The 25,814-nt window shown below is 41.6% G+C and overlaps 1 protein-coding gene across 1 annotated transcript in view; it reads right to left on the bottom strand.

The window, feature by feature from the left end:
• Positions 1 to 3,086: 3,086 nt before the first annotated feature.
• Positions 3,087 to 25,814, bottom strand: part of TTF1 (transcription termination factor 1) — an 80,168-nt gene continuing 57,440 nt past the window's right edge. The window contains exons 8-13 of the mRNA XM_040324418.1: positions 23,539 to 23,755; positions 16,786 to 16,875; positions 13,632 to 13,694; positions 11,263 to 11,348; positions 8,618 to 8,703; positions 3,087 to 3,710 (exon numbers count right to left, since the gene is read on the bottom strand). Coding sequence (XP_040180352.1) covers positions 3,600 to 3,710; positions 8,618 to 8,703; positions 11,263 to 11,348; positions 13,632 to 13,694; positions 16,786 to 16,875; positions 23,539 to 23,755 — 653 coding nt within the window. The 3' untranslated portion in view covers positions 3,087 to 3,599. The remainder of the gene's footprint in view (positions 3,711 to 8,617; positions 8,704 to 11,262; positions 11,349 to 13,631; positions 13,695 to 16,785; positions 16,876 to 23,538; positions 23,756 to 25,814) is intronic.

Genomic DNA, 25,814 nt, shown 5'->3' on the forward strand with positions numbered 1-25,814 from the left:
ACCCGGAAGCGGCGGAGAAGATGCATCTTGTAAACGGTAAGTACAGCTCATATTTTAAAACAACTAGCCGATTCCCCTAGACAAAACGAGCATCAATCTAAGGGGAAAAAGTATTATGTACGGGTGAACCTCCGCTTTAAAGGCAATGAGGGGTCGGCCTACAGCAAATTACAAAAGCAAATTGTTGCTGGCAATCAACAAATTCAGGTACTTGACAGGTGCACAACAGGTCATCATTAAATGGAAAGAAGCAGATGTGAATTGTGAAATGCTTACAAGATGGACTTTTAGATTGTTTGCAGCACAGAGTTTTTACTGCCGTATCCAAACCTTTTTGACCTTGAAAAGGGACTGCTGGTACATTGATGGTTCTTCTTACTATAAAGATGGAAGTAGAATTTCAGGATTTGCTGGTGTTTGTGTAAAAGCATCTTTAAAAATGAAAACTTTGAGCCTGGAGATGAGAGAATCCTGGACTTTTGTGGATTGGAAATCCCAAAGCCTACCAAGCTTTACTTTCAGCGAGATGGAGAGATGTGATGAAGTCAGAATGGACTGTGACATCAGAGCGTTTTTGAACAATATTCAAGATCTTGATGTGATTTACACAAGAAGGAGCAAGCTTTGAAATGAGGCCTAATGGCTATACGGGCCACGGATGTTTACCGAGCCCTTTTACAGTCATGGTCTAAAGTTATATTATCGAATAAATGTTTCATGGGGATATTTTAGAGGTTGGTGAAAAGAGATGTAACCAGTCCCACTTTCATATTTCATATGAGCCATTGTAAAGCATCCAGTACCTCAAACCATAATGTTTGTTGCTTGATTTATGGGTCAGTTATAGTAGTTAGAACCGACACAAGTGGGGGTATATGTTGTAAAATGGTGGCCGATTTATGTAGGATATTGTATTCCATTACCATATTGACAAGGAATTCAGTTGAACTGTCCAAGCCAGCTGAATTCTGACATATCAAAAGGGACAGCTGAAGACCCTTAGATGTGTAAACCACTTAACGCCCGCCCACTGTATATATACGTCCTGTTTTTAAAGATAGATATCTCGGTAACGGCAGCAGCTGCTGCCACAACCGAGGTATCCATCTTTTCAGTGGGCGGGCCTGTAAACGATAACGGCGGTCTCCGCGGCGGATTCGTCGTTATCGGTGGCGGGAGAGGCCCCCCCCTCCCGCCGCTCTTCCGCGCCCTCCGCCGCTTACCGGAGCCGTCGGTAGCGGCGGAGGAGATCGGATGCTGCTGCCTGGTGTGTGAGGACTTGAGTGAGGGCAAGATGGCCCCCACCCGTCCTCATAGCTTTGCTGGGCGGAAGTGACGTCAAAATGTCAGTCCCGCCCAGCGTCTTAAAGAGACAATTTTTTTGTTGTCATTTTTTTAAATGACACATTTCCCCCCTTTTTTTTTTCTTGCATTTAAGTCTAAATATGAGATGTGAGGTCTTTTTGACCCCAGATCTCATATTTAAGAGGACCTGTCATGCTTTTTTCTATTACAAGGGATGTTTACATTTCTTGTAATAGGAATAAAAGTGATAATTTTTTTATTTCAGTGTAAAAAATACTAAAAGCAATAAAAATAAATAAGAAAACGAAAACACATTTTTTTTTAAAGCGCCCCGTCCCGACGAGCTCGCGCGCAGAAGCGAACGCATACGCGAGTAGCGCCCGCATATGAAAACGGTATTCAAACCACACAAGTGAGGTATCGCCGCGATCGTTAGAGCGAGAGCAATAATTCTAGCTACTCTGTAGCTCAAAAAAATGCAACCTATATAATTTTTTAAACGTCGCCTATAGAGATTTTTAAGGGTAAAAGTTTGACGCCATGCCACGAGCGGGCGCAATTTTAAAGCGTGACATGTTTGGTATCATTTCACTCGGCGTTACATTATATACACAATATATAAAAAAATTGGGCCAAATTTATTGTTGTCTTATTTTTGAATTCAAAAAAGTGAATTTTTTCCAAAAAAAAGTGCGCTTGTAAGACCGCTGCGCAAATACGGTGTTACAAAATGTATTGCGATGACCGTCATTTTATTCTCTAGGGTGTTAGTAAAAAAAAAAATATATAATGTTTGGGGGTTTTAAGTAATTTTCTAGCAAAAAAAATGTTTTAGTCTTGTAAACACCGAATCTGAAAAACACCTTCTGTCCTTAAGTGGTTAATCTCGTGCAAGGCTACCTAGGTGTGAGGTGGCCTGTTAACCTCACAGGGTACATTGTTTACATACGTAAGGAAGTATTTATTGATGGTAATTAGACTTGAGGGGGTATTGATTCATGGGAAACATTTGGTTGACCTGGCAGATCCCCCCCCCCTCAAGTGTGAGACCAATATTTGAGACATTTAAGCTGTCAGTCTTGTCACTCTGTATGAATATGGCACAGGTCTAGAATTGATCTAGGAAAAGATGGGACTCTAAATTATATACTCTATTGTTTGCTATCACAGTCACAATGCTTTGAGTGTTTATGGTACTTATTCAGACCGTAATTCATTCACTTATTTGTTTCCCTGGTATTGGGGATCTTATTTATTTTATTATTGTGTGCACATACACCATTCACTTATTTTTGCGCTCATCATTTAAACTTATTCATTTCACATTCTTTGTCGTTAGTACATTACAGATTTGAGCCGCATTTATTTATTCACTCACGTCATTGTTTATATTATTCATTTCTCACGTTGAGAGTATTGGCCAGCGCTTTAGTTCCCCCTTTTATACTCTGTTGGATTTGTATCATCTGTGGAGTTTGGACTTTGTTCTGTGTTGGAAGCCAAATAAAATGCACTCTGGAGAACTTGGGTGTTGCTGCGATACATATAACTTATATTCATTATACTAATACCTAAATATCAATTATCTAACCGAACACCACTATATATGATATCACTACACCTGCAAGAATGGAGGATCAGGAAAACACACAGCCTACAGCAGGCAGATCGCTATGGTGGCAGACACAGAAGAGCCAGCGGGGGACTCCAGAAGAGATGTTCAAGGCGAGAAAGTTTAATAATCTGATTCAATAGGTTATAAAATAAGCATTTGCTGGCCATCCATAAGAACATTATAGACTTTATTTAAAGCTTTACAACAAGATTGTATAAAATAACATGTTTTATCAAACCACTTTTCAATACGTACAAACTGTGGAAAGAGTATATACATATGTACATGTCACTTCATATATATATATTTAAGAAAAAAATATTGGCACAAGAAGACTGCAGGTGTGTGCCCTGTTGGAAATGCACCCCCCTATATCCTCTACAGGTTATCACCAAAGTAGTAAGTGAGGGGAATCTCCCACATTAACCAGTCGCCAACAGCCCTATAAGCAGTTTTACTGCTACAAATGGGCCGCTCTGTGCAGGATCACATGTGTGAAGGTCTTTAGCCTGGCCACATTTCTACTTAAAGGGGTGTCTGTCATAGAAGAAATACAGTATGTTTTCACATTAAAAATATAAATGTAATTTGTCATTGTACACAGCTTCCTTCTCTTGCTCCCCCATATTTATGAATTTTATTAACTGCCATGTTACAGATGCACTTCTCCCTAAAGCATTCATACGACTTGGCCCTCAATGCAGAATTGTTTGCTTAAATGCAATTGGTCATCGCCGACATATTCCTCAAATATATCACGGATTAGGAATTCATCCTTCTTCTCTGGCAGCTACAAAGAAAGCACAGGTAAAATAGTTACAACATTAGATTCCTCAACTTTGTGACCCACCCATTCCTCTATATTAATGCATATCGGCCTTTAAAACTGTATGTATTGTTAAACCTTTTTTATTATTTTTTTAGTTTATAGAGTAGGTTTTTTTTTTTTTTTTTTCGATGTACATTGAGATTTCTCTTCACCACCTGTCCTGGAGATGCAACAGGAAGTGAGGGGAAATCTCTACAAAGTTGAGAGGAATTCCACCCCCGACAACTGTCACCTTTTTTGCGGTGACAACTGTAAATTTATAGATTTAGCTTGCCTTCAGACCAACCTTTAAGACTGAAACTGTAAGCAGCCCTTTTTGAATAATTCTTACAAGGAGGAGGAAGGGAAGGTGAGAGGAATCGAGTCACTCAGCTGTGTATGAAAAGCCAGTTATGGCTACTGATGTCTGTAAGCAAAACAACTAACATGTACAGTCATATAAAGATGTACTTCCAATGGGAATGAATGATTTTTTTTTCTTTAACATATTTGAATAGGCAAACATTATATCTTTACTTCCACCTTCCTATTCCCTCCCCCACAGCGCAGCTACCATACTTCACATTATTATCACTTTTTCTGTTAGGATCAGATCCACAGGTGCTGCTGCAGTTCCCCCCCCCCCCCCCCCCCCCCCCCCAGTCCATCAGACAGCGCTGGAGTTCTCCATTTCTACATTAGATCTTTGATTAAACATTACCTACAGATAAAGGTGATATACTGTACTTGAAACAAAGGGCACATAAAATTGACAATTTGCTAATTCTCATCTCAATTAACAAATAATGCAGATATGTCACTTTAAATTCATACAATTAGAATAGGGTGCTCCAGATCAGGTACTGAGGATTAAGCATTCATTAGAAGTATGCAGGTGGAACAGGTCTTATAAAAACCTGAGATTTCTAGGGCCTAATGTCTTAATGCCAAAATCAAGAGGAGCTCTCTCTTAGGTCTTCAGAAATAAAATTCTAGGCGCTTAGAAGTCTAGCATAGGATTTGAAAATGAATCATCCCACTACAAGGAAAATAGTGGCAAAGATTTCAAAGCCTGCTAATCTGTCCAGGACAGGTTAGCCCAGCGGATTCAGTGAATAAGCCCACAGTCACTAAAATATGTCTTAAAGTGGAACTTTAGGTACTAAAAAATGTGGGAACAGGCATGATTTTTAAACACAGAAGAGACGTGCTTTGCCAAAAGCAGTCAGTCGCGCAAGTTCACGAGTAACGCCATCCCCGCCCAGCCAATAAAAGCGAATGGCATTCGATACCCGGAACCTCAAAGCCGGCCGCTGGCGTCTTCGGAGGAGCCAAGGAGAGTATAGTATTCAGAGATTATATATATATATATTTCACTTTAAAAAAACAAACAAAAAACAACAGCTCTTCATGTGGGATCCGTGCCAGCAAAAAGCCTTTGTTGTCTAAAAGACATCCCTACAGTTAGCCAATAACCATATAGACAAAGATCAGGCCTTCTTGAACAAATCTGCTCTGACAAAATTTGGTCAGCATAACAATGTGGTGCTTGAAAGGCTATGAATTGTGGTTGCTTTACTGCTATGAGATATGGATAGCTTCCAGTTGTCCAGTCAATTACTCTGCATCATATTAAGGCTGCCTAATAAGAATGGGATTTCAACCATCCAAAAGTTGAAGCTAAATCAGAAATGGATCTTTTAAAAATAAAAAACGAGGAGAAGAAGAAGAAAGAAGAAAGAAGAAAGAAGGAAGGAAGGAAGGAAGGAAGGAAGGAAGGAAGGAAGGAAGAGGAGAAATCAAGTATTATTGACTGGCCCAAGCCTTTTTTTGCAGTCTATTGAAATGGTGTGGGGGAATTTTAAATGGTTAGTTCATGCACAGAAACCCACAAACATCTTGCAACTTAAAAAAAAGGTCCAGCCACCCCCCCCCCCCCCCCAAAAAAAAATAAAAGTCAGCAGCTACAAATACTGCAGCTGCCGACTTTTAATATATGGACACATACCTGTCCAAGGAGCCCGCATTGTCAGCACCCCAGCCGACCTTTCGGCTTCACAGCCAGTTCCCTACTGCACATGCATGAGGCGCGCTGATCTAATTGGCCCGGCGGTGGAGGAAGGAGGCCATACTTCTGAGAGACGGCGCCGCATCGCCGTCCCTGGAAGTAGGGAACGGTACCTGTCAAAAACAGGTACCCGTTCTCCTCCCCCTGAAAGTTCGACTTTTGAGTGGAACTCCGCTTTAAGGAATTTTGCATGAAGGCGTGGTCAAAAAAAAAAAAAGTGTTGATATCAAAGACTTCTGGAGCCCAAGAGTCCTCTTACCTTTTCCACAGTACATCAATACATATAAAAATATAATTTTTGTACTTGCCATAAATACTTTTTTTTTTTTTTGATGTCCATTGAAGGACACAGGGAATCTTTGACCCTTCAGGTTATACTGCCACATACAGAAAGAATGGACAATGCCAAAACAAATAAAAAAACAATCTAAAGAAGAGCCCAGGATAATCTCTCCTACTACCAACATGTCTCAGTTTTGTAGCAAAGCAATACCGAGAGCATGATCATTAATACAGCCAGGAGGGACCCATTTCGCTCAATGGTCTCTAGGTAAAAGGATTAAGACAAAATGGGGATTTGAACCAGTAACTTCTATATTATGGAGTACAGTAAAGGACACAGGATCTGTGATCAAAGGCTATGGGCTACATGCTATCGGGAGGGGAGGGACCGGTGTCCTGTACTGGAACTTATAGACAAGTGAAAATTTTTATCATCTTAAAAGGATAAGTTCCCCTTTTATAAGAAAAGAAAAGAAACAACAATACAGCTGCACTATTTTTGAAAAGCGACAGCTGGTGCGGGAGAGAATACCCCACCCACTGTCACAAGAAGGGGGTATTGGGGGGGTGGCTCTTTACTACTTGATCAGCTACTTGATCAGCCATTTCCAATCACGGCTGATCACTGTGTAAAACAGAGAAGCTTATCGGCAGCTCTCCTGACAGGGGGATCTGCGCTGATTGTTTATCAGTGCAGCACCCCCGCAGATGCCCACACTGGACCACCAGGGATGCCGCCAGGACCACCCACCACACATGTATGACCAGATATCCCCCCATGGCCACCAGGGATGCCAATCAGTGCCCACATATGGTGCCAGTCAGTGCCCACTATGAATGCCTGCCTCATCAATGGCCGTCAGTGCATCCTCATCAGTGGCCGTCAGTGAAGGAGAAAAATTTACAAAATTGTATAACAGAAACAAAGAAAACGTTTTTTCTCTAAATTTTGGGATTTTTTTATTTGTTGCGCAAAAAATTAAAACCCCAGCAGTGATCAAATACCGCCAAAAGAAAGCCATTTCTGGGAACAAAATGATAAAAAAATTGTTTGGGTACAGTGCAGCACGACCGCGCAATTGTCATTCAAAGTGCGACAGCGATGAAAGCTAAAAATTGGCCTGGGCAGGAAGGTGGTGTAAGTGCCTGGTATTAAGTGGTTAAAGTGGTTCAAATAGGCAGAGACCTGGAGATCCACCTGCTACAGAAAAATTGAACAGAAGACCAGGTGGTGGCTTTGCAGACGTGCAAAACAGATGGTTGATTCTCAGAGGCCCAAAAACTTTCACAGAACTGAGTGGGCCCACAGGAAAGAGGGGGAAGGGGGAGAAACCTTTCTTTGTAAGAATAATCCCAGAAAATGAGCTGCTTGAGTCACCTAGCTATGGCGAGAGGGGAAGCAGGATGAACATTCTTGGGACCTTCAGGGAGAACAAAAAATGGAATCCGTTTTTTGGAAGGAAGATGGTGCTGGTAAACCCTAATTGCTCTGACCACATACAGACAAATAAGCAAAAATATCCCTGGTGTGTTTCAAAAGGGAGGATAAATTCCTTATTGAGGTGAAAGAAAGATACCACCTTGGGAAGAAAGGAGGGTCCCAGGACCACTTTCTCTCTATATAAAAGATAAGAAAGGGTCCTTTAGAAAAAAAAAGCGGTGCCAGCTTGGAGACATGCCTGCACCTCATGGGGCACAGCACAGGAAACATTTGAAAAATTAGACGAATGTGAGCTAGGACAGTGTCTAGAAATTGGACAAGGCAGAGGCAGCATAGCTAAGGGATGGGGCAAGGTCTCAGATACTCAAAAAATGTGTCTGTTAGAGTAGCAGAAGTGCGTCAAGCAGACGAAAGTGACCAGGGCAGGCAGTAAGGGGAAACTGAAGATAGTTCCACGTGTTTCTTGCAAATGAGGGCAGCTGCAGTAAAGTTCTAAATGTAGGAAAAGGCACAGAGTCTGCAACATTCCACCCTGCATGGGGCATCAATGCTCAGTTCCTCAGGGTTATCCCCTTCTGTGTTAGCACTGATAGAAACCAGGAAACTTAAAGACACCTTTGGTTCCAGTAACAGGGTGGCGCCTGGCCTACTCAAAAAGTGAGTCTTCAGAAATCGGATCATAGCTATGCCACAGCTCTGGACCATCTAACTTTTACCAGTTTGTAGTTTAACCAGTGCTTGAAGGTCACATTTCAGTTCATTCTTGCACGTCTAAGTCCAGGTACAGCACTCCAAAGTCAGCCTGACAAAATGCCGATTCAGATAGGTGCATATGGATATCCGATATCTGGTAAATATCATAAAAAAAAAAAAAAAAAAGAAAAAAGGAGCCTACTCCCGACTGGCTTTAAATGCAATTATTAAATATAGTCTTTTGTGATCACCAATGGCATTCAGTATTGGTGAAGCTGTGCTGTAAAAATGGAACTGGAATGTACATGTAGTAACCATAGGTGGCACTCAGACACTGTACATCTTGTGATAAAAACATATGTCCAACGTTTGTAAACTATACAAGAAGTGCCAAATTCTACTTACATCGAATGTATCCTGGGAAGTAGATGCTAGGACCACCTTGGCTTCCAGCTTCGGCAGAACCTCATCGTACAAACGATCTACAACTTCTAAGCAAGTAAAAAAAATAAATAAAAAAAAGTGTTTTAGGTTGGATTTAAATGGCTGTAAAAACAGACTGTACAATATTACACTTAAAGTCCATTAGCAATTGCTAGACATGTGTGCTGACACAAACGTAAGGCTACTTTCACACTGCAGCCGCCCGAGCGGTAGAGTGCAGCTCATTTTAGCACCGCTATGCAGGCGGTAGAGGGGCGCTTTTAACCTCCAAGAAGGGGTTAAAGGCACCTGTGATGCAGCATTTCTGAAACGCAAGAGGCAGGGGCGGTATGTATACACCGCTCGCAAACTGCCACAAAGATGCTGCTTGCAGGACCTTTTCTAACATCCTGCAAGCGCACCGTCCCACCGCCATTTTCTAGTGCCAAAACACTATAGGGGGTAGTTTTATTGCATTTTTATTAATATATTTGTTTTACTAGTAATGCTGGCGATCAGCGATTTTTATTGTGACTGACATTATGGCGGACACATCGGACACCATTGTCATTTTTACAGCGATCAGTACTATAAAAATTCACTGATTACTGTAAAAATGACACTGGCAGTGAAGGGGTTAACCACTAAGTGGCACTAAAGGGGTTAAGTGTGACCTAGGAAGTGATTCTTGCTGTTAGGAGGTGTGGCTACCAGTGACACGTCACTATGCAGAAGAGGGGAATGCCTTGTTTACAAAGGCATCCTCCCTGCTGACTGCAATCGCAGGCCGCCCGGGAATCGAGTTGCTGCCCGCTGGCCAGCAAATTTAAAGGGAAATACAGGTATGCCCATTTGCCTTGCGGTGGTCTGCAAGTGGTTAAAGGCACCAAATTTTTAAAAAACAGAGTACCTGTCACAAGGGATGTTTTTTTTTTTTTTTTTAACAAGAAATCACAAGGGATGTATAAATTTCTTCTGAAAATATATATATATTTTTTAAAGCGCCCCACCCCCCTGTGCTCGTGCACAGAAGCGAACGCATACATAATTTGCGACTGCAAACGTAAACAGTGTTCAAACCACACATGTGAGGCATCGCCGCAATCTTTAGAGGCAGAGCAATCATTTTAGCTCTAGAACCCCTCTAACTCTAAACTGGTAACCTGTAGACATTTTTAAAGCACCTATGGAGATTTTTAAGTACCGTACTTTGTCCCCATTCCACAAGTGTGCACAATCTTAACCAGTTAAGCCCCGGACCAATATGCAGCCTAAAGACCCAAGGTGTTTTTACAGTTCGGGACTGCGTCGCTTTAACAGACAATTGCGCGGTCGTGCGACGTGGCTCCCAAACAAAATTGGCGTCCTTTTTCCCCCCACAAATAGAGCTTTCTTTTGGTGGTATTTGATCACATCTGCGGTTTTTAGTTTTTGCGCTATAAACAAAAATAGAGCGACAATTTTGAAAAAAATTCAATATTTTTTACTTTTTGCTGTAATAAATATCCCCCAAAAACATATATAAAAACATTTTTTTTCCTCAGTTTAGGCCGATACGTATTCTTCTACCTATTTTTAGTAAAAAAAAATCGCAATAAGCGTTTATCGATTGGTTTGCGCAAAATTTAAAGTGTTTACAAAATAGGGGATAGTTTTATTGCATTTTTATTAATTTTTTTTTTTTTACTACTAATGGCGGCGATCAGCTATTTTTTTCGTGACTGCGACATTATGGCGGACACTTCGGACAATTTTGACACATTTTTGGGACCATTGTCATTTTCACAGCAAAAAATGCATTTAAATTGCATTCTTTATTGTGAAAATGACAGTTGCAGTTTGGGAGTTAACCACAGGTGGCGCTGTAGGAGTTAGGGTGCACCTAGTATGTGTTTACAACTGTAGGGGGGTGTGGCTGTAGGAATGACGTCATTGATCGTGTCTTCCCTATAAAGGGAATGACGCGATCGATGTGCCGCCATAGTGAAGCAGTGTTTACATACGGCTCTCCCTGTTCTTCAGCTCCGGGGAGCGATCGCGACGGAGCGGCTATAAACAAATAGCCGCGCCGTGGTCCCGGATCGCTCCCCGAGCGGACCCGACCTCCGCATGTAGCGGGGGGGGGGTCCCGATCGGACCCGCTAATAGGCAAGGACGTACGTGTACGCCCATGTGCCTGTACGTGCCATATTGTGGACGTATATGTACATGCGGGGGTCGGGAACTGGTTAAAAATTGAAATGGGAAAAGGGCTGTGTCATGTAAAGGGGTCCAGAAGTGTGGGGGCTGGGTAATGTAAAGGGGGCCAGATTATGATCTTCATTTATTAGCAGGTGAATGCTTTACCAAGGATGATGCACTAGGCTACGTGCCTTTTTCTTTCTTTCCTTGTTAAAGTAGTACTATAAGCAAGAAATCCCTGCTAAATAAAGGAAATCTCTTGGGGACCCCCAGGTCACCAGAACTAGTGTCCTTTTTGGAAGATTTCCCCTCTATTACTTTTCTGGGGACAACCCATGCATTCATATACATTGAATATGGCCCTTATGTGGGAAAAAAGGTTGCTGACCCCTGCTTTAAAAAAGGCATATGCGACCAAATGTATACTCAGTGAAAATGGAGAGTACCTTTAAAACTCAGATTCTGCCAGTCAGGAACATGCCGGGCCTTCAGCTTGTAAACCTTTTGCTGCAAGATGCCTGGAGGAATATTTCTGAAACATTAAACAACTCTTATGAGTAGGTAGAAAACTCAAGACATCAATTATAATTAAACCTGTCAATATCCTAAAATGCTATTAAAGAAGCATATATTGGCTTCCCCTCCTGCAAAGTGACATACACAAGCTTTCTTGCTGCATTTTTGCCGGGTCTTCTGGGTTTGGTATCTTTGATCATCTTAATTGGCTAGCCTGAGTTGACATTACAACCCGTGCACATGCACATGCCAAGAAGCCGTCTTTTCTGCAATAGAAACTTTTCTGCCTGTAAATGTTTTTGCTTGAAGAAGTTTTACTTTACATGGACTGAAGAGTTTACAACATAACAATGCAGACACCTATTGGAACCTTCACATATCTTTAAAGCATAACTCCTGCCAAAAACCTTTTTAGTTCTGCTTTAGGGGGACTTAAAGTGAGAGGATCAAAATCAGGAGAGCCTACTGGATCACTTGCCCCATGACCTGACATACCATGAATGTGTAAAGTGTAGATCCCACGATACAAACAGACCACTGCAGGAGCAGGGAGGGTCATGTGGTTGTCTGTGTCAAGCAGGCAACCCCAGAGGAAACTTGCTCATGTTCAATGGTGCTGCTTCCAGGGAGGGCAAGATGGCAGTCAAAGCATGCACAACACAGTAGTGCACATGAAAAGTGAAGTTGACCACACAGGCTCAGAGGGCATCCGCCGGGCATATTTAAAATGTGCCATGCAGCCTTATGCAAATTGGCCACTGGGCACCATGTGTATGTAAAGTGCCCCAGTGTTCTGTGTCTGCCATTGTAAAGTCACGGCCACAATTCCAGTATTAAAGGGGTTGTAAAGGTAAAAAAAAATTCTCCTAAAAAGCTTCCTTTACCTTAGTGCAGTCCTCCTTCACTTACCTCATCCTTCGATTTTGCTTTTAAATGTCCTTATTTCTTCTGAGAAATCCTCACTTCCTGTTCTGCTGTCTGTAACTCCACACAGTAATGTAAGGCTTTCTCCCTGGTGTGGAGTGTCGTGCTCGCCCCCTCCCTTGGGCTACAGGAGAGTCAGGATGCCCACTAACACACAGCTTCTTTATCTGCAACGTAGAGAGCATCCTGACTTTCCTGTAGTCCAAGGGAGGGGGCGAGCACGACACTCCACACCAGGGAGAAAGCCTTGCATTACTGTGTGGAGTTACAGACAGAAGAACAGGAAGTTAGGATTTCTCAGAAGAAATAAGGACATTTAAAAGCAAAATGGAAGGATGAGGTAAGTGAAGGAGGACTGCACTAGGGTAAAGGAAGCTATTTCAGAAAAAAAACATTACAGACCAACCCTTCTTTCTGGCAGGGACAAGGTACAGTTTATCAGGACAAAGCTGAGCAATAGCGAATTTGAAGCTGCAACAATGAGCATTGGTGGCTGTGCAACCACCAAATAATCTTGATAGCAGACAAAAAATAATAACTTGATAACATGTAAAACAGAATATAGGAAATAGTTTGCATCTCCGAGAGCAGTGTCCAGTCTCCTGAAGCAGTAGCATAACTCAAAGTACCAAAAATACTCATCTTGTGCTCAAAAATGTACAAGGAAATTTTTCTACCAGTTAGAGCAAATTATGATTTTTGCTTTCTCTGGATCAATTGCAGCGTTAGAATTTTTTTAATTAATGTACAAGGTATTTTTTTTTTTTTTTTTTAAAGAGAAGTATGGGGATTTTGTTTTTGATAATCATACTTAGGTGGATACAGCATCAGTCCCCCGACACCTCTAAGACTGAGAACTGAGCAATCAAACACTGCCAATCGCTCGGGTCTCAGAGCTCTCTGAGCAGAGAGCTGGTGACTGTCGGTCAATGGCTCTCTGCTCTGCCAACAACCCCCCCACGCACTCACTGGAGCGCTGGGCTGTAAAGGGGTCAGGAGCGGCCGGCTCAGGCTCTCATTGGCTTGCCGAGAGGCTGAGCCAGGTGTCAGTCCAGGCATGTGGGCAGATTCTGACCATATGGGCGCGATCTTTACCGAGCCTGGATGGCTCTGTGACATCAGCCGACAGCAGGCTTTTAGCACGCTGTCTGCTGAAGTCAGGTCAAAGAATGAACTGCAGTCATGCAATTTACAGGAGAAGTACAGCCGCTATGTAACTTGTACAAGCAGGGGCTTATGCTGCACAGTAAATTAACTGTTCCAACGACAAGACAAGAGATTTTCTTGTCTTGTCTCACATCATCATATACTTGAACATAAGTTATGCTTTAAAAATTCTTTCACAACAATGAGTACACAACTAGAAGTTACTTACCCAATGGCTTTAGCCATTTCCAGCCAATTTACTTGTCCTTTTCGAAGTTCTGCTTCATGCAACCTACAAAGAAATCATAAAAGTAAATCAACTCCTAGATGCAATAACACTGTCAATACAGAGCATGCAGATCTACCGTTTCAATGTAGATTTGGGGGGGGGGGGGGGGGGGGGGGGGAATGAGAAGGGAAAGGTGTTATTGATGGGCTCCTGAAAAAGCTAGTGTCTGGATCCATAGATTAAATAAGTGCACACAACCGTCAGGACTATGGGCTGTCTCTAGGAATGAATGGTGATCACAGTGTGCACGAATAGGAATAAGAGAGCTCGACCAGTAGATTTTTTTTTTTTTAATTAGAGGCTGTGCAGCTCTCAGTGTAACAGACAAGCAAGTCTAGGGATTGGAGGTCATACTGGAAGAAGACAACAGGGTCTAATAAGTGTAGTAATAAGAGTGCCATCTTTTTGGGTTCCCTGTCATTCGACTCCTTTCCTAGCAAATTGCATATCTCAAAACCATGCCCTGTGGAATGGCTACACCCATATTGGGATAAAAAAAAGTTAGATCCATCAATCGAAACCCACGCAAGGAACCAGTATTGAAAAGGTTGAGAGCTCTTCAATTACTTAAAGCGGTGGTTCACCCATAAAAACGACTTCCCCCTATTACACTGCCCCCCCGCATTAACAATACGAATATGCCATAAATTTTTTTTTGGCTGCTGTACATACCTGGGTACAGCTATTCACCCGTGTCCTCCGGGTTGCGAGTCCCGCGGGAGTGGGTGTTCCTACCATGGCGGTGATTGACTAAAAAATGAGCTCCCCCCCGTCGCGTAAGCCGCGTCACGACTGGCGAAAGGAGCCGAACTGCGATGCGGAGGCGCAGTATAGCGCCGACTCGCCGTGTGGCTCCTTCCGCCAATCGTGATGCTGCTTACGCGACGGGGGGAGCTCGTTTTTTAGTCAAAACGTCAATCACCGCCATGGTAGGAACGCCCACTCCCGCGGGACTCGCAACCCGGAGGACACGGGTGAATAGCTGTACCCAGGTATGTACAGCAGCCAAAAAAAAATTAATGGCATATTCGTATTGTAATGCGGGGGGGCAGTGTAATAGGGGGAAGTCGTTTTTATGGGTGAACCACCGCTTTAAAGTACAGAAAATGACATGTATAGATGTCAAGCTATATCTAGTACTGGAGGTGAGAGCTATACAATAAATCAGATCTGATACAAACACATGCAGGCAGAACATTTACAGACACACAGGAAGCTTTCCATGCAGCTGGATTTTTTTTTATCACCACATTAGCGCTGCCACATTTGTGCTGGGACACAGAGTAGATGCAGAGGCATACATTGGATGCTGTGTGATCTAGCGTCTCTTTCATTTTATGATCAATCTGATCGTGGGGTGAATGGAGCTTGGTTTGAGTATTCTGCTTATGCCCAGTCTAATCTGAGGACACATCTCCAGCTGATGACCCCTGCAAAGATTGTTATATCAAGCCTGTTTGTCCCTTCATAATAAAGGGTCCAGGCTCTCTGGTAAGAGTCTATATTGCCTATGGTGACGGTGCAAGCTCGAGGTGGATTTTTTTTTTGATTCAACTACCTATCAGAGACTTGTTTTTTTTTTTTTTTTTTACAGTTGGACTTTAATATGAGCAATTTCATGTTTAGCGCATTATTTTTTTCTATATGATGTTTATTGTGATTATATCCCACTTTTATGATTGGAATTTTACTTTTTATTTATTTTTTACAAAATGTGCAGTTTTCTTCCTTTTTTATATTGTATATATATATAATAAATAAATTGGGGGTTCAAAATAATTTTTTAGCAAAAAATACAGATTTATACTTGTAAACAAAAAGTGTCAGAAGGAGGTCTGGTCTTCAAGTAGTTAAAGGGGTTGTAAAGGTAAACATTTTTTCCCTAAATGGCTTCCTTTACATTAGTGCAATCCTCCTCCACTTACCTCATCCTTCTATTTTGCTTTTAAATGTCCTTATTTCTTCTGAGAAATCCTCACTTCCTGTTCTTCTGTCTAACTCCACACAGTAATGCAAGGATTTCACCCTGGTGTGGAGAAAGCCTCTTGAGGGGGGAGGGGGCAAGTAGGAGAGTCGGGACGCCCACTAACACACAGTTCCTTTCTCTATCTGCAAAGTAGAGAGCGTCCTGACTCTCCTGCTCGCCCCCTCAAGAGGCTTTCTTTCTCCCCACCAGGGAGAAAGCCTTGCATTACTGTGTGGAGTTACAGACAGAAGAACAGGAAGTGAGGATTTCTCAGAAGAAATTTAAAAGCAAAATGGAAGGATGAGGTAAGTGAAGGAGGACTGCGCTAAAGGAAAAGGAAGCTATTTAGGGAAACATTTTTTTACCTTTACAACCCCTTTAAAACATTAAACTCAAACTTTGTTGAGAAAAAAAACATTCCCCTCTGAGTGATCTCTGTACATTACAAGGATAACAACCTTTGTTGCAGATTCCTACCTTTTCTTATTCTGAAGAAATTCATGTGCGTTTGTCTATGCTGAGTTGGTCTAATGGGAGTGGTTTCATAATTATCAGTCTGCTGTGGCAGCTGTAGAACTCTGAGGAAAGATGATGGGCCTGCATCTCTTTAGATGTGTTCCTATTGGAAATATCTCACCAAAAATAAAAATTTTGATGCAGGGGATGCCTGAAATATGACTTGTATCTTAGGCAGACTTTTTGGAAAATTGGTGAGCCAATCACACAAGCAGGAAATTAGGTTTCTGGGGCATGGTCAGTACACATTCTGTGCACAGAACAACTCCATGTAGCCATATTTTATTGGAATTGTAGAAAATTACAGTGGCTGCAAATTGAAAAGGAAAGGAAATTTTTAAAGGGGTTGTAAAACCAAGTCTTTTATTCTTTAAAAATAACATCATACTTACCTCCACTGTGCAGTTCATTTTGCAAAGAGTGGCCCAGAACAGCGACTACAGGCGCTCTCCCGGGGGGGGGTTACCTTGCGGGCACGCTCCCCGAATCCAGCATTTACATTCATAGACCACTCGACCCAGCCTCCCGGCACCCGGCTCCAAAAGTGGAGTTACCCCTTAAGACTAAATCCAGTTTAAAATCAGGAATACACTTCATTATTGCCATAGTTACCATTTGATAATTTCTATGTTGGACTGCAAGCCGAAAAGTCGCTCACAATAGCGAATACCATTGTTCATGCGCACAAGCAGAATATCATTCCTACAATAAAAAGAAAAAAGAAAAGCACAGCCATGTATTATTTTATTAGAGCCTATATCATTTCTAAAAATTTGAAATATGTGAATCCTCTATAAAACATTACAGATGCAGTGCAGCGTGAACTAGCTCATGCCCAATCAGCTGATGGATTGCCTCGGTTCACACTACTGCCATCCAATTTTCACTTTGATTATGTAATGCAACTTGAATGAATTTGGTTGTGGTTTGTATATTCTTTGGGTCCAAAATCTTGCTGGAATCGCACAATAAGTAGTGCAGGGCCCTTTTCCAACATTGTTCCGTGCTGGGTTGATGTGAACGGGCATAAGTGAAAACAATACCACTCCCATTTTCAAGCAATTCTGTGCAACTCAAATTGCTTCTGAAAACGCACCAGGCCTAAAAGAGATCAGTTTTATGTAAATATTAGCAATCTGAATATTTCTATTGGTAGGTGTATTCTGACAAGTGCCACATCCCTGATACGTCAACTGGATAAATGTACATTCCCCTATTGGGACTTTTTCAGGCATTCTTGTAACAAAGCATACATGTGAATAATAATAATAAAAAAAAGTACAGATTATAAAAAAAAAAAAATCGGAAAGTTTAAAAAGATAGGTACGGCATACAACATTGTTTATAATGCAACTGTCCTGAATAACAGATGGTTTGATAAGCCTTCCTTTACCGACACGTTTCAGAGAAAACCAGTCTCCTTCAGGGGTATATAAAGTAGGGCCGAAACAACTAATCGATTAATCGACAACTAATCGATTATGAAATTATTCGATCATAATCGATTAATCGGCCAGTAACATAATGGGGTTAAAAAAAAAAAAAAATGAACCCTTTATAGTACAAAAAGAGCAAATCGCTACTGTAAATATTACTTTCACTGTCCAACAGTAAAAAATGAACCCCTTACAGTAGCATTTATTTGCTCTTTTTGTACTAATTTTAGTTTTTTTAACCCTATTATGTTACTAAACATCTCAGGCCGGGGTCACACCTGTTTTTTGGTGCTTTTTGCAGAAACACACTACAGTTCATATACATGGTTTCCTATGGGACACGTTCACATCCATGATTTTTTTCAGCTACTGCCTATTTGGAAAGGGCAGGGACTTTTTTTTTTTAATGCAAAATGGTGCCATTTTGTTTTTTTGGTTTATTATACTTCAATGGAGAAGCTGCAGAAAAGCATGTAATGTGTTTTTTCAGCAATTTGTGTTTTTGAATCTGCCCAACAACAAATTGTCAAAAAAAAAATGCAAATCACCGCAAAATTCCTTTTTTTTACGTTATTGACCGATTAGTTGAAACAATAAATCGACCAACTAATCGATTATGAAAATAATCGTTAGTTGCAGCCTTAATATAAAGTATTGCATCTCTATAATGCAATTAAAAATAAGTCATGCATTGTAATTAGAAACAATATTTACTTCTGAGCATTCATACTTATGTATAACAATTACACCCGATCAGATGGATAGAGGTGAGCATAACCGCGCTGTATGAAGCTAAAAGTAACATGCAGTAGTCATCATCCGGACCATCATCCACCAAGGGTTAATGAAACCCTTCCCCCCCCATTGTCTATAATTGTTAAACATGAATAGGTTTGTTCAGAAGTGAATATTGTTGATAATTACAATGCATGACATATGTTTATTGCATTAGAGATGCCATACTTTGGATTGGAAAAAAGCGGGTATAATATTCTTGTATCAGTTATATGAAGGGGATGTTTTACTTACTTTTAATATATTAAAAGACCGCCATCAGTTAACGAATAAAAACTTCTACCAATATCTTCAAATACGCCACGCATTGCAGATTCAGAGTTCAAAAATTCAACTACAGTATAAACACTCTAAAAATACAATCTAAGGCAACTTCGGTTTCTTGCACGAAACAAGGATTAATAGGAGATCTTTATTCTAATTTACAAATAATAGAGAACACTGAAAAACATAAAAATAGTTTTGCCAGGTGGCAAGGAGACCTAGAGGATCTAGATGAGGAGGACTGGACACATGCCCTGGAAACACTTCCCAGGACATCCCTCTCACCCTCTCAAAGGTTATCTCAGCTTTTATTCATATACAGGGCTCATTATACCCCACAAAAACTCTATGCTTGGGGAAAATATATAACACCATTATGCCCACGATGCTCTTTACTTAATGGTTCTCTTATCCACATGCTCTGGCGATGCCCAAAGCATTATTGTTACTGGGAAAAAAATATTTGTAACTTTAAATTTGTTATGCTCCACTGAGATAATAGCAAAGCCTAAACTTGCACTACTGAGAATAATCCCCGATGTAATGTTACCAGTAGAGATGCATACTATGTGGATAAGATCCCTATATTTAGCACGAAAAGTTATTCTACAAAAATGGTCATCTGCTGATCCTCCAACCCATAAACAATGGGTTGAGAAACTTCATTATATACTTAAAAGAGAAAAAACAACATACAAGCATAGGAGGTACACCCCAAAGGTTTGGTAAAATATGGTCATGCTGGATAGATCCTAGTACTCAATTACCGTATTTATCGGCGTATACCGCGCACTTTTTTCCCCTTAAAATAAAGGGAAAATCGTGGGTGGGCGATATACACCGATACCCGCGCTCAGTTTGAATGCCTGCACCGACGTATACCGAGTGTAGTACACTCGGCCAGGCTCGGCTTCGCTCGTGCTCACGCTCTGTGAGTTTATGCGTGAGCACGAGCGAAGCCGAGCCTGGCCGAATGTAGCCGAGTGTACTGCACTCGGTATACGTCGGCGCAGGCATTCAAACTGAGCGTGGGAGGCGGCGATTCGACGGGTAACATCGCGGGAGAAGTCGGGAGGACACCACCAAAGCCGCAGACGGACGCCGGACCGGACGAGGAGGACACCACCAAAGCTGCAGACGGACCCGACGAGGAGGACACCACCGAAGCCGCAGACGGACGCCGGACCGACGAGGCCGCCGATGGACGCCGCGCAAGACACCAAAACTGTAAGTACTAAAATGTTTTTTTTACAGGAATGCGGGTCCACATTAGGGGTGCGCGCTATACGCCGGAGCGCACAATACCCCGATAAATACGGTATATGATGGTTTACCTAGTGGAGAGGAGTGAGGTAGAGGAGATAGATGGGAGCAAATAGTAGAAGTAGAAGTAGAGGTGTGAGGAGTAGAAGAGAAGAAATTACCGTATTTATCGGCGTATACCGCGCACTATTTTGCCCTGAAAATCAGGCAGTACATGAGATGGGAACAGTACATGAATGGACAAAAAGTCAAACAATCATCATATTAGATTAACATGAAACATATTTTATAAAAACACTATACATCATATTCTGATTACACTCTAGCCATGATCGTAGATGGGCAGGGTGAGAATCAGGGCAGTTACCTCCCATATTTGCAGCCAACCAATCACCAGAGGGTCAACATAAAGTAAAGGAGGTAACCATCTAAGTTTTTGCACCATAAAAAGGACACTCAGATACACAGAAAAGAGACTGAAGACCAATCATACACGCAGAGACATACACCATTCATCAATACATATTTTTACATTCATGAAGATTCCAGAACACCTTATGCTTTGGAACGCGGAGGTCGCAAGAAGTAATTCCTCTTTAAGAGTAGCCATCTTGAAAGCCACGGCAGCCATTCTAAAAACTCTGGTAACCAGCAATTTAGGCCAGTAGCCGTTTTGCAATGGGTAATTACGTTGTGTTAATTTTATCTTGTATTAATTTTTTTCTCTAAAATATTGGATTTATTGAATATTATACAATTGAAATTTTTCTCCCGAATTAATAACCAACCGCCTTGTAGATTTTTCTCTGAAGATTACATTTTCAAAATATTTTTAATTTGCATAGTTTTCATTTCTATTGGCAAAACGTCTAATTTATTTCACATTGTTAACCACTTACTTACCTACAGAATAGCAACGGTTGGATGTGTGAAATACAGACGTTCTGTTTAACTGTCAATTTTACAAGGTTATTGATTCTACAGAGAAATGTATTAGTGCTGTGTCATGGCAAAAGGTACTACACTCCCATTTTACGGGTGTTTCAACTGATATTCAAGATTTGTTGCAAGGGCCCTTTCACACGTGCGGACAATATGTCTATATTTCATCCATTCCGCTAGGGTCTGTTTCTGCAGACGAAGGTGTCTGCGGATCGGGTGAACACAGACAGACGGTCCGTGTTCATCTGACCCCCCCCATAGAGGAGAGCGGAGATCTGACAGGGCGGTCCCTGCACAGTGTGCGGGGACCGTCCTGTCATCTGCCGGCTCAGCGAGGATCAACGGAGCGATCCTCGCTGAGCAAGCGAATGAGAAATGTACGGATCGTGTGAAAGGGCCCCAACGCAACCGGTAATTTAATTTCATGTAAAGGTTTGTTTTTGTCAACCAATATAACTATTTTGTATGATTACACATCTCCATGAATACATTTCATATGTATAGACTGTCGTCATATAGATTGGTTTTTGTATCTTAAAAATATCCTCGGTAAAAATTACTGAATAGTAAATACTGTGCGGGAAAACGTTCCTTAACCGGTTCCCGACCGGCTCCAGTACATTTACGTCGGCAGAATGGCACGGCTGGGCAAAGTGACGTGTATATACGTCACTTTGAAATTCCCACCGTGCGTGCCTCTGTCGCGAGCTCCGTGACCGTGGGACCCGCGGACTCGATGTCCGCCGGTGTCCAGCGAACAGGTCACAGAGCTGCAGAACGGGGAGAGGCAAGTGTAAACAAGCATCTCCCCGTTCTGCCTAGTGACACTGTCACTGATTCTTACAGTTAGGGAACAGACAATCACGCCCCCTAACAGTAAGGGCCCTTTCACACGTACAGACCGTATGTCTGCATTTTCATCCATCCGTTGCGGATGAAAACGGGACATACATGGGTCCCTATGTGATTACGGGTGTCAGCGGATGACCAACCGCTGACACCCGTAATTGTCCGCCTCGGCAAAGATCCGCATTTGCGGACGTTAGAAAATCCTATTTTTCTTCCGTCTGCCGGATTGGATGAACACAGACATACGGTCCGTGTTCATCCGATCCCCCAAAGGGGAGAGTGGAGGAAAGACAGGGCGGTCCCTGCACAGTGTGAGGGGACCGCCCTGTCAGCTCAGCGGGGATTTACGGAGGATCCCCGCTGAGCTTTTGCGGACACACGGAGCGGATCATTATTGATCCGCCCGTGTGAAAGGGCCCTAAGAATCACTCCCTAGTGTACACTTAACACCTTTAGCGCCACCTAGTGGTTAACCTCTTCACTGCCAGTGTAATTTTAACAGTAATCAGTGCATATTTATAGCACTGATCACTGTAAAAATGACAATGGTCCCAAAAATGTGTCAAAAGTGTCCGATATAATGTCACATTCACAATAAAATAAAAAAAAATTCGCTGATCGTCGCCATTACTAGTAAAAAAAAAAATTATTAATAAAAATGCCATAAAACTATCCCCTATTTTGTAGACGCTATAACTTTTGCGCAAACCAATCAATAAACGATTATTGTGATTTTTTTTTTACCAAAAATATGTAGAAGAATACGTATATTTTTTGGAGGGATATTTACTATAGCAAAAAGTAAAAAATTTAGCTTTTTTTTTTCAAAATTTACGCTTTATTTTGTTTATAGCGCATAAAAAAAAACAAAAAACGCAGAGGTGATCAAATACCACCAAAAGAAAGCTCTATTTGTGGGGAAAAAAAGAAAATCAATTTTGTTTGGGAGCCACGTCGCACGACCGCGCAATTGTCAGTTAAAACGATGCAGTGCCGAATTGCAAAAAATGCTCAGCGAAATGGTCCGGGGGTGAAGTCGTTAAAAGGCACAACAATAAGCATCATGGGAAATGTAGTTCCAACACATCTGGGGTGTAAAGGTTCGCCTTCACTGATCTAGGTTATTCAGGGAAGTTACATTATAAGCAATGCTGTATTGCCATACCTATGTTTTTAAACTTTCTGTATTAATAGAATTATGCCGTTTCTTAATTTTACACGTATGCGTTGTTACAAAGTGCCTAAAAAAAAACAAAAAAAACACATACATATATAGATATATCTGTATGTATGAAGGCAGCCATATTTTCTAATTACATACATATGAATTCTATACTTCCTGCATTGCACAGATACTACTGCCTCTTTTGGATGAAACATATCTGAAAGTTATAAGCCAGAGCCTGCCGTCAATCATCTTCCCTCTGGATAAGAACGCCCATTCCCCGCGGGGAGTCGGAATCTTCACTATAGGATTAAACAGTGAGTACCGGGCAAAAAATATAAATAAAGGCATACTGTAGCTCGCGCTACTATGCCTAATTTAATGCTAGAAAAAAAAAAAAAAAATTTATAGGGTGAACCCCCTCTTTAAAGTAGAGGCCACCTTTCATAAAAAAAAAAAAAAAAAACATATCGATGTCACCCGCAAATCAGAAACACAGGCAGCTGAAATAAGTCTTCCTGTAAAAGCTCATTTAGGTATCTTTCCACCCTTTGAGCAAATCTATTGGTTAATAGGGCCATATATCACCTGACAGGACCAATAAGGATTAGACAGACAGTGGTGGGGTCATTTAAAATATAACCTGCTTACCACTTGGATTTACAGTGCGTCCAGTTCCTGGTCTTCACCTTTTTCTCCATCTTGGCCCAGGGAATTCCGGTGAAGAGCATCTCCTTAGGGACTGTTTGAGGCTCCATCCTGGAGACGTTCTTCCCCTTCTTCCTTTTCAGTGAGCTCAGAATAAATGTCTTCACAGCCTTAAGAAGCAGGTTTACCTCTTCGACACTCCACTTTCCTCCAGTGACCTCTACAAAAGGTAGAAACTATATTACTAAAAAGAATCCTATAACCCCTTTGCTTTTAGACCCCTTTCACACTGGAGGAGCTTTTCAGGCTGAAAAAAGCCTCAGCTGCAATCCCAGTGTGAAAGCCTTTCACACTAGGGCACTGCGCTGGTAGGGCGTCAAAAAAAGTCCTGCTAGCAGCTTCTTTGCAGCACTGAATACACCATTCCTAAAGCGCCCCTGCCCATTGAAATCAATGGGCAGTGCCGATATACGGGTGCCTTTAGCCTTTTTTCGGCCGCTAGCCAAAAAGCACCGCAAAAACGGCGGTAAATCGAAACTAAAAATAGCTGCGTTTTACCGCCGAAGCCCGGGCACTTTGTGAAAGCACGCTTAGTTTCCTTTTTCTATCCTTCCTGATCGTTCTGCCCCAGTGCTTAAATACTTGGCTCTCCCAGTGAAAGCCAGCACTATAGAATTCATTTAGAGAAAATCCTGGGAGCAAATGCCAAGGTATAAGTTGGTCATCTTAGGATAGGAGGAGAATCAGATTTCAGTCAGAGCCACAAAACTGGTCAGATATACAGGCTGCTACATTGTTCTTTTTTCAAGGTCAGAAGTTGGGTTTTACAAACGTGTCACAATATACAGCAAAAACAGAACTGAATAAAACTGCACCTTCAGTCAAATGTCTATGAATAGTCTCTCAAAGTCTGCCTGAGATCAACATGTTAAGATAAAATTGCCAATTAACAGGTGATTTTCTATGGAGCATTCCTGAGTTTTCCCTTCCCCAGCAGTCAGATGCTTTCCACGTAATTGTTTGTTAGACAAAGTAAAGCTGGTCATAGAGAGCACTGTTATCTCCCATGTACAGAGGAGGCAGATAACCCAGCCTTGGCTGGCAAGAGTACAGAGAGAAACCAAGCACGGGGGTCGTCCTGAGTTCTGTCTCCTCTGTAAAAACACAAGTTAATGGTGCTCTCTCCTTCCTGGAGTTGACGGTAATAGAGGATTGCTCAGATCCTAATGTAAATAAAGGAGAGGAGCTAGGGTGGGGTGAAAGAGAGCAAAACCCCCATCACCTCCTGTTTTTTCTCTTCCTCTCTGTTGCTGTCACTACTGTAAGAACAGAATTTGTGCTACATTTTAGGACTTGTTCAGGTGGCAAATCATGCGTTTTCCTGCTATGCACAAAAATGTACCGTCTTTTGCAGACGCGGATGGGTGCCATAATTCCCGATGAAACCCCCCACGCATCTAGAAAATTAGTGTATATTTGAGTCTGCCAACACATGGTACTGTAGTACCATTTGTTTTGGTCCTGTACAATTTTAAAAATCATGCTGGCAGCCTTTTGTGTTTCACATGCATAGAGCAGTCCATTAAAAAATAAAAAATGAGATGCGAGGGAAGGCACAAAAAAAACATTTTCCAACCTGTCCATTTGACAGAAGTCTTCCTAATGATCAATTTTTATCAAACAGGGAGGGCCACACACAGACCGAAATTTGACCAGTATCTGCTAAACCGGCCAAATATCCGTGTGGCCATTCCTGCAGAGTGCATGTGACAGTGACATCACTGGCTACATGTACAGTAAATGTCTCCTAAATAGTGCATGTTTAGGAGATATTTACATTACCTACATGTAAGCCTTATTCTAGGCAAAAGTTATGCATGGGAGTTTACCCCCACTTTAAAAAAAAAAAAGTATATATATATATATATATATACATACACACACACACACACACACACACACTTTTCTTTAGTATTGGATACAGTACGGAAGGGTTAAAATCCCTGTTGGTTTAATTTTTGCCATTTATGTCCCACTGTGGAGATTTCTCTTCCCATCACAACAGGTGGTGAAAGGATAATTCACCAAAGAGAATTGGATTCCCCTTTGGGTCCCAAACAGGTGTCCCTAGTGGAAGAGTTAGCTTTATTCGCTTGGAGATTGTCCACACTAGTCGGAAAGTTAATGTAAAGTCCAAACTTGTTTCTTTTTATAAAGTTTTGGTCTTTTGGAAAGAGTGTAAAAGAGTTAGAACACCTGTCAACTTATCATTACTCTCT

Source organism: Rana temporaria, chromosome 9, assembly GCF_905171775.1.
Source record: "Rana temporaria chromosome 9, aRanTem1.1, whole genome shotgun sequence".
Taxonomy (NCBI): Eukaryota; Metazoa; Chordata; class Amphibia; order Anura; family Ranidae; genus Rana; species Rana temporaria.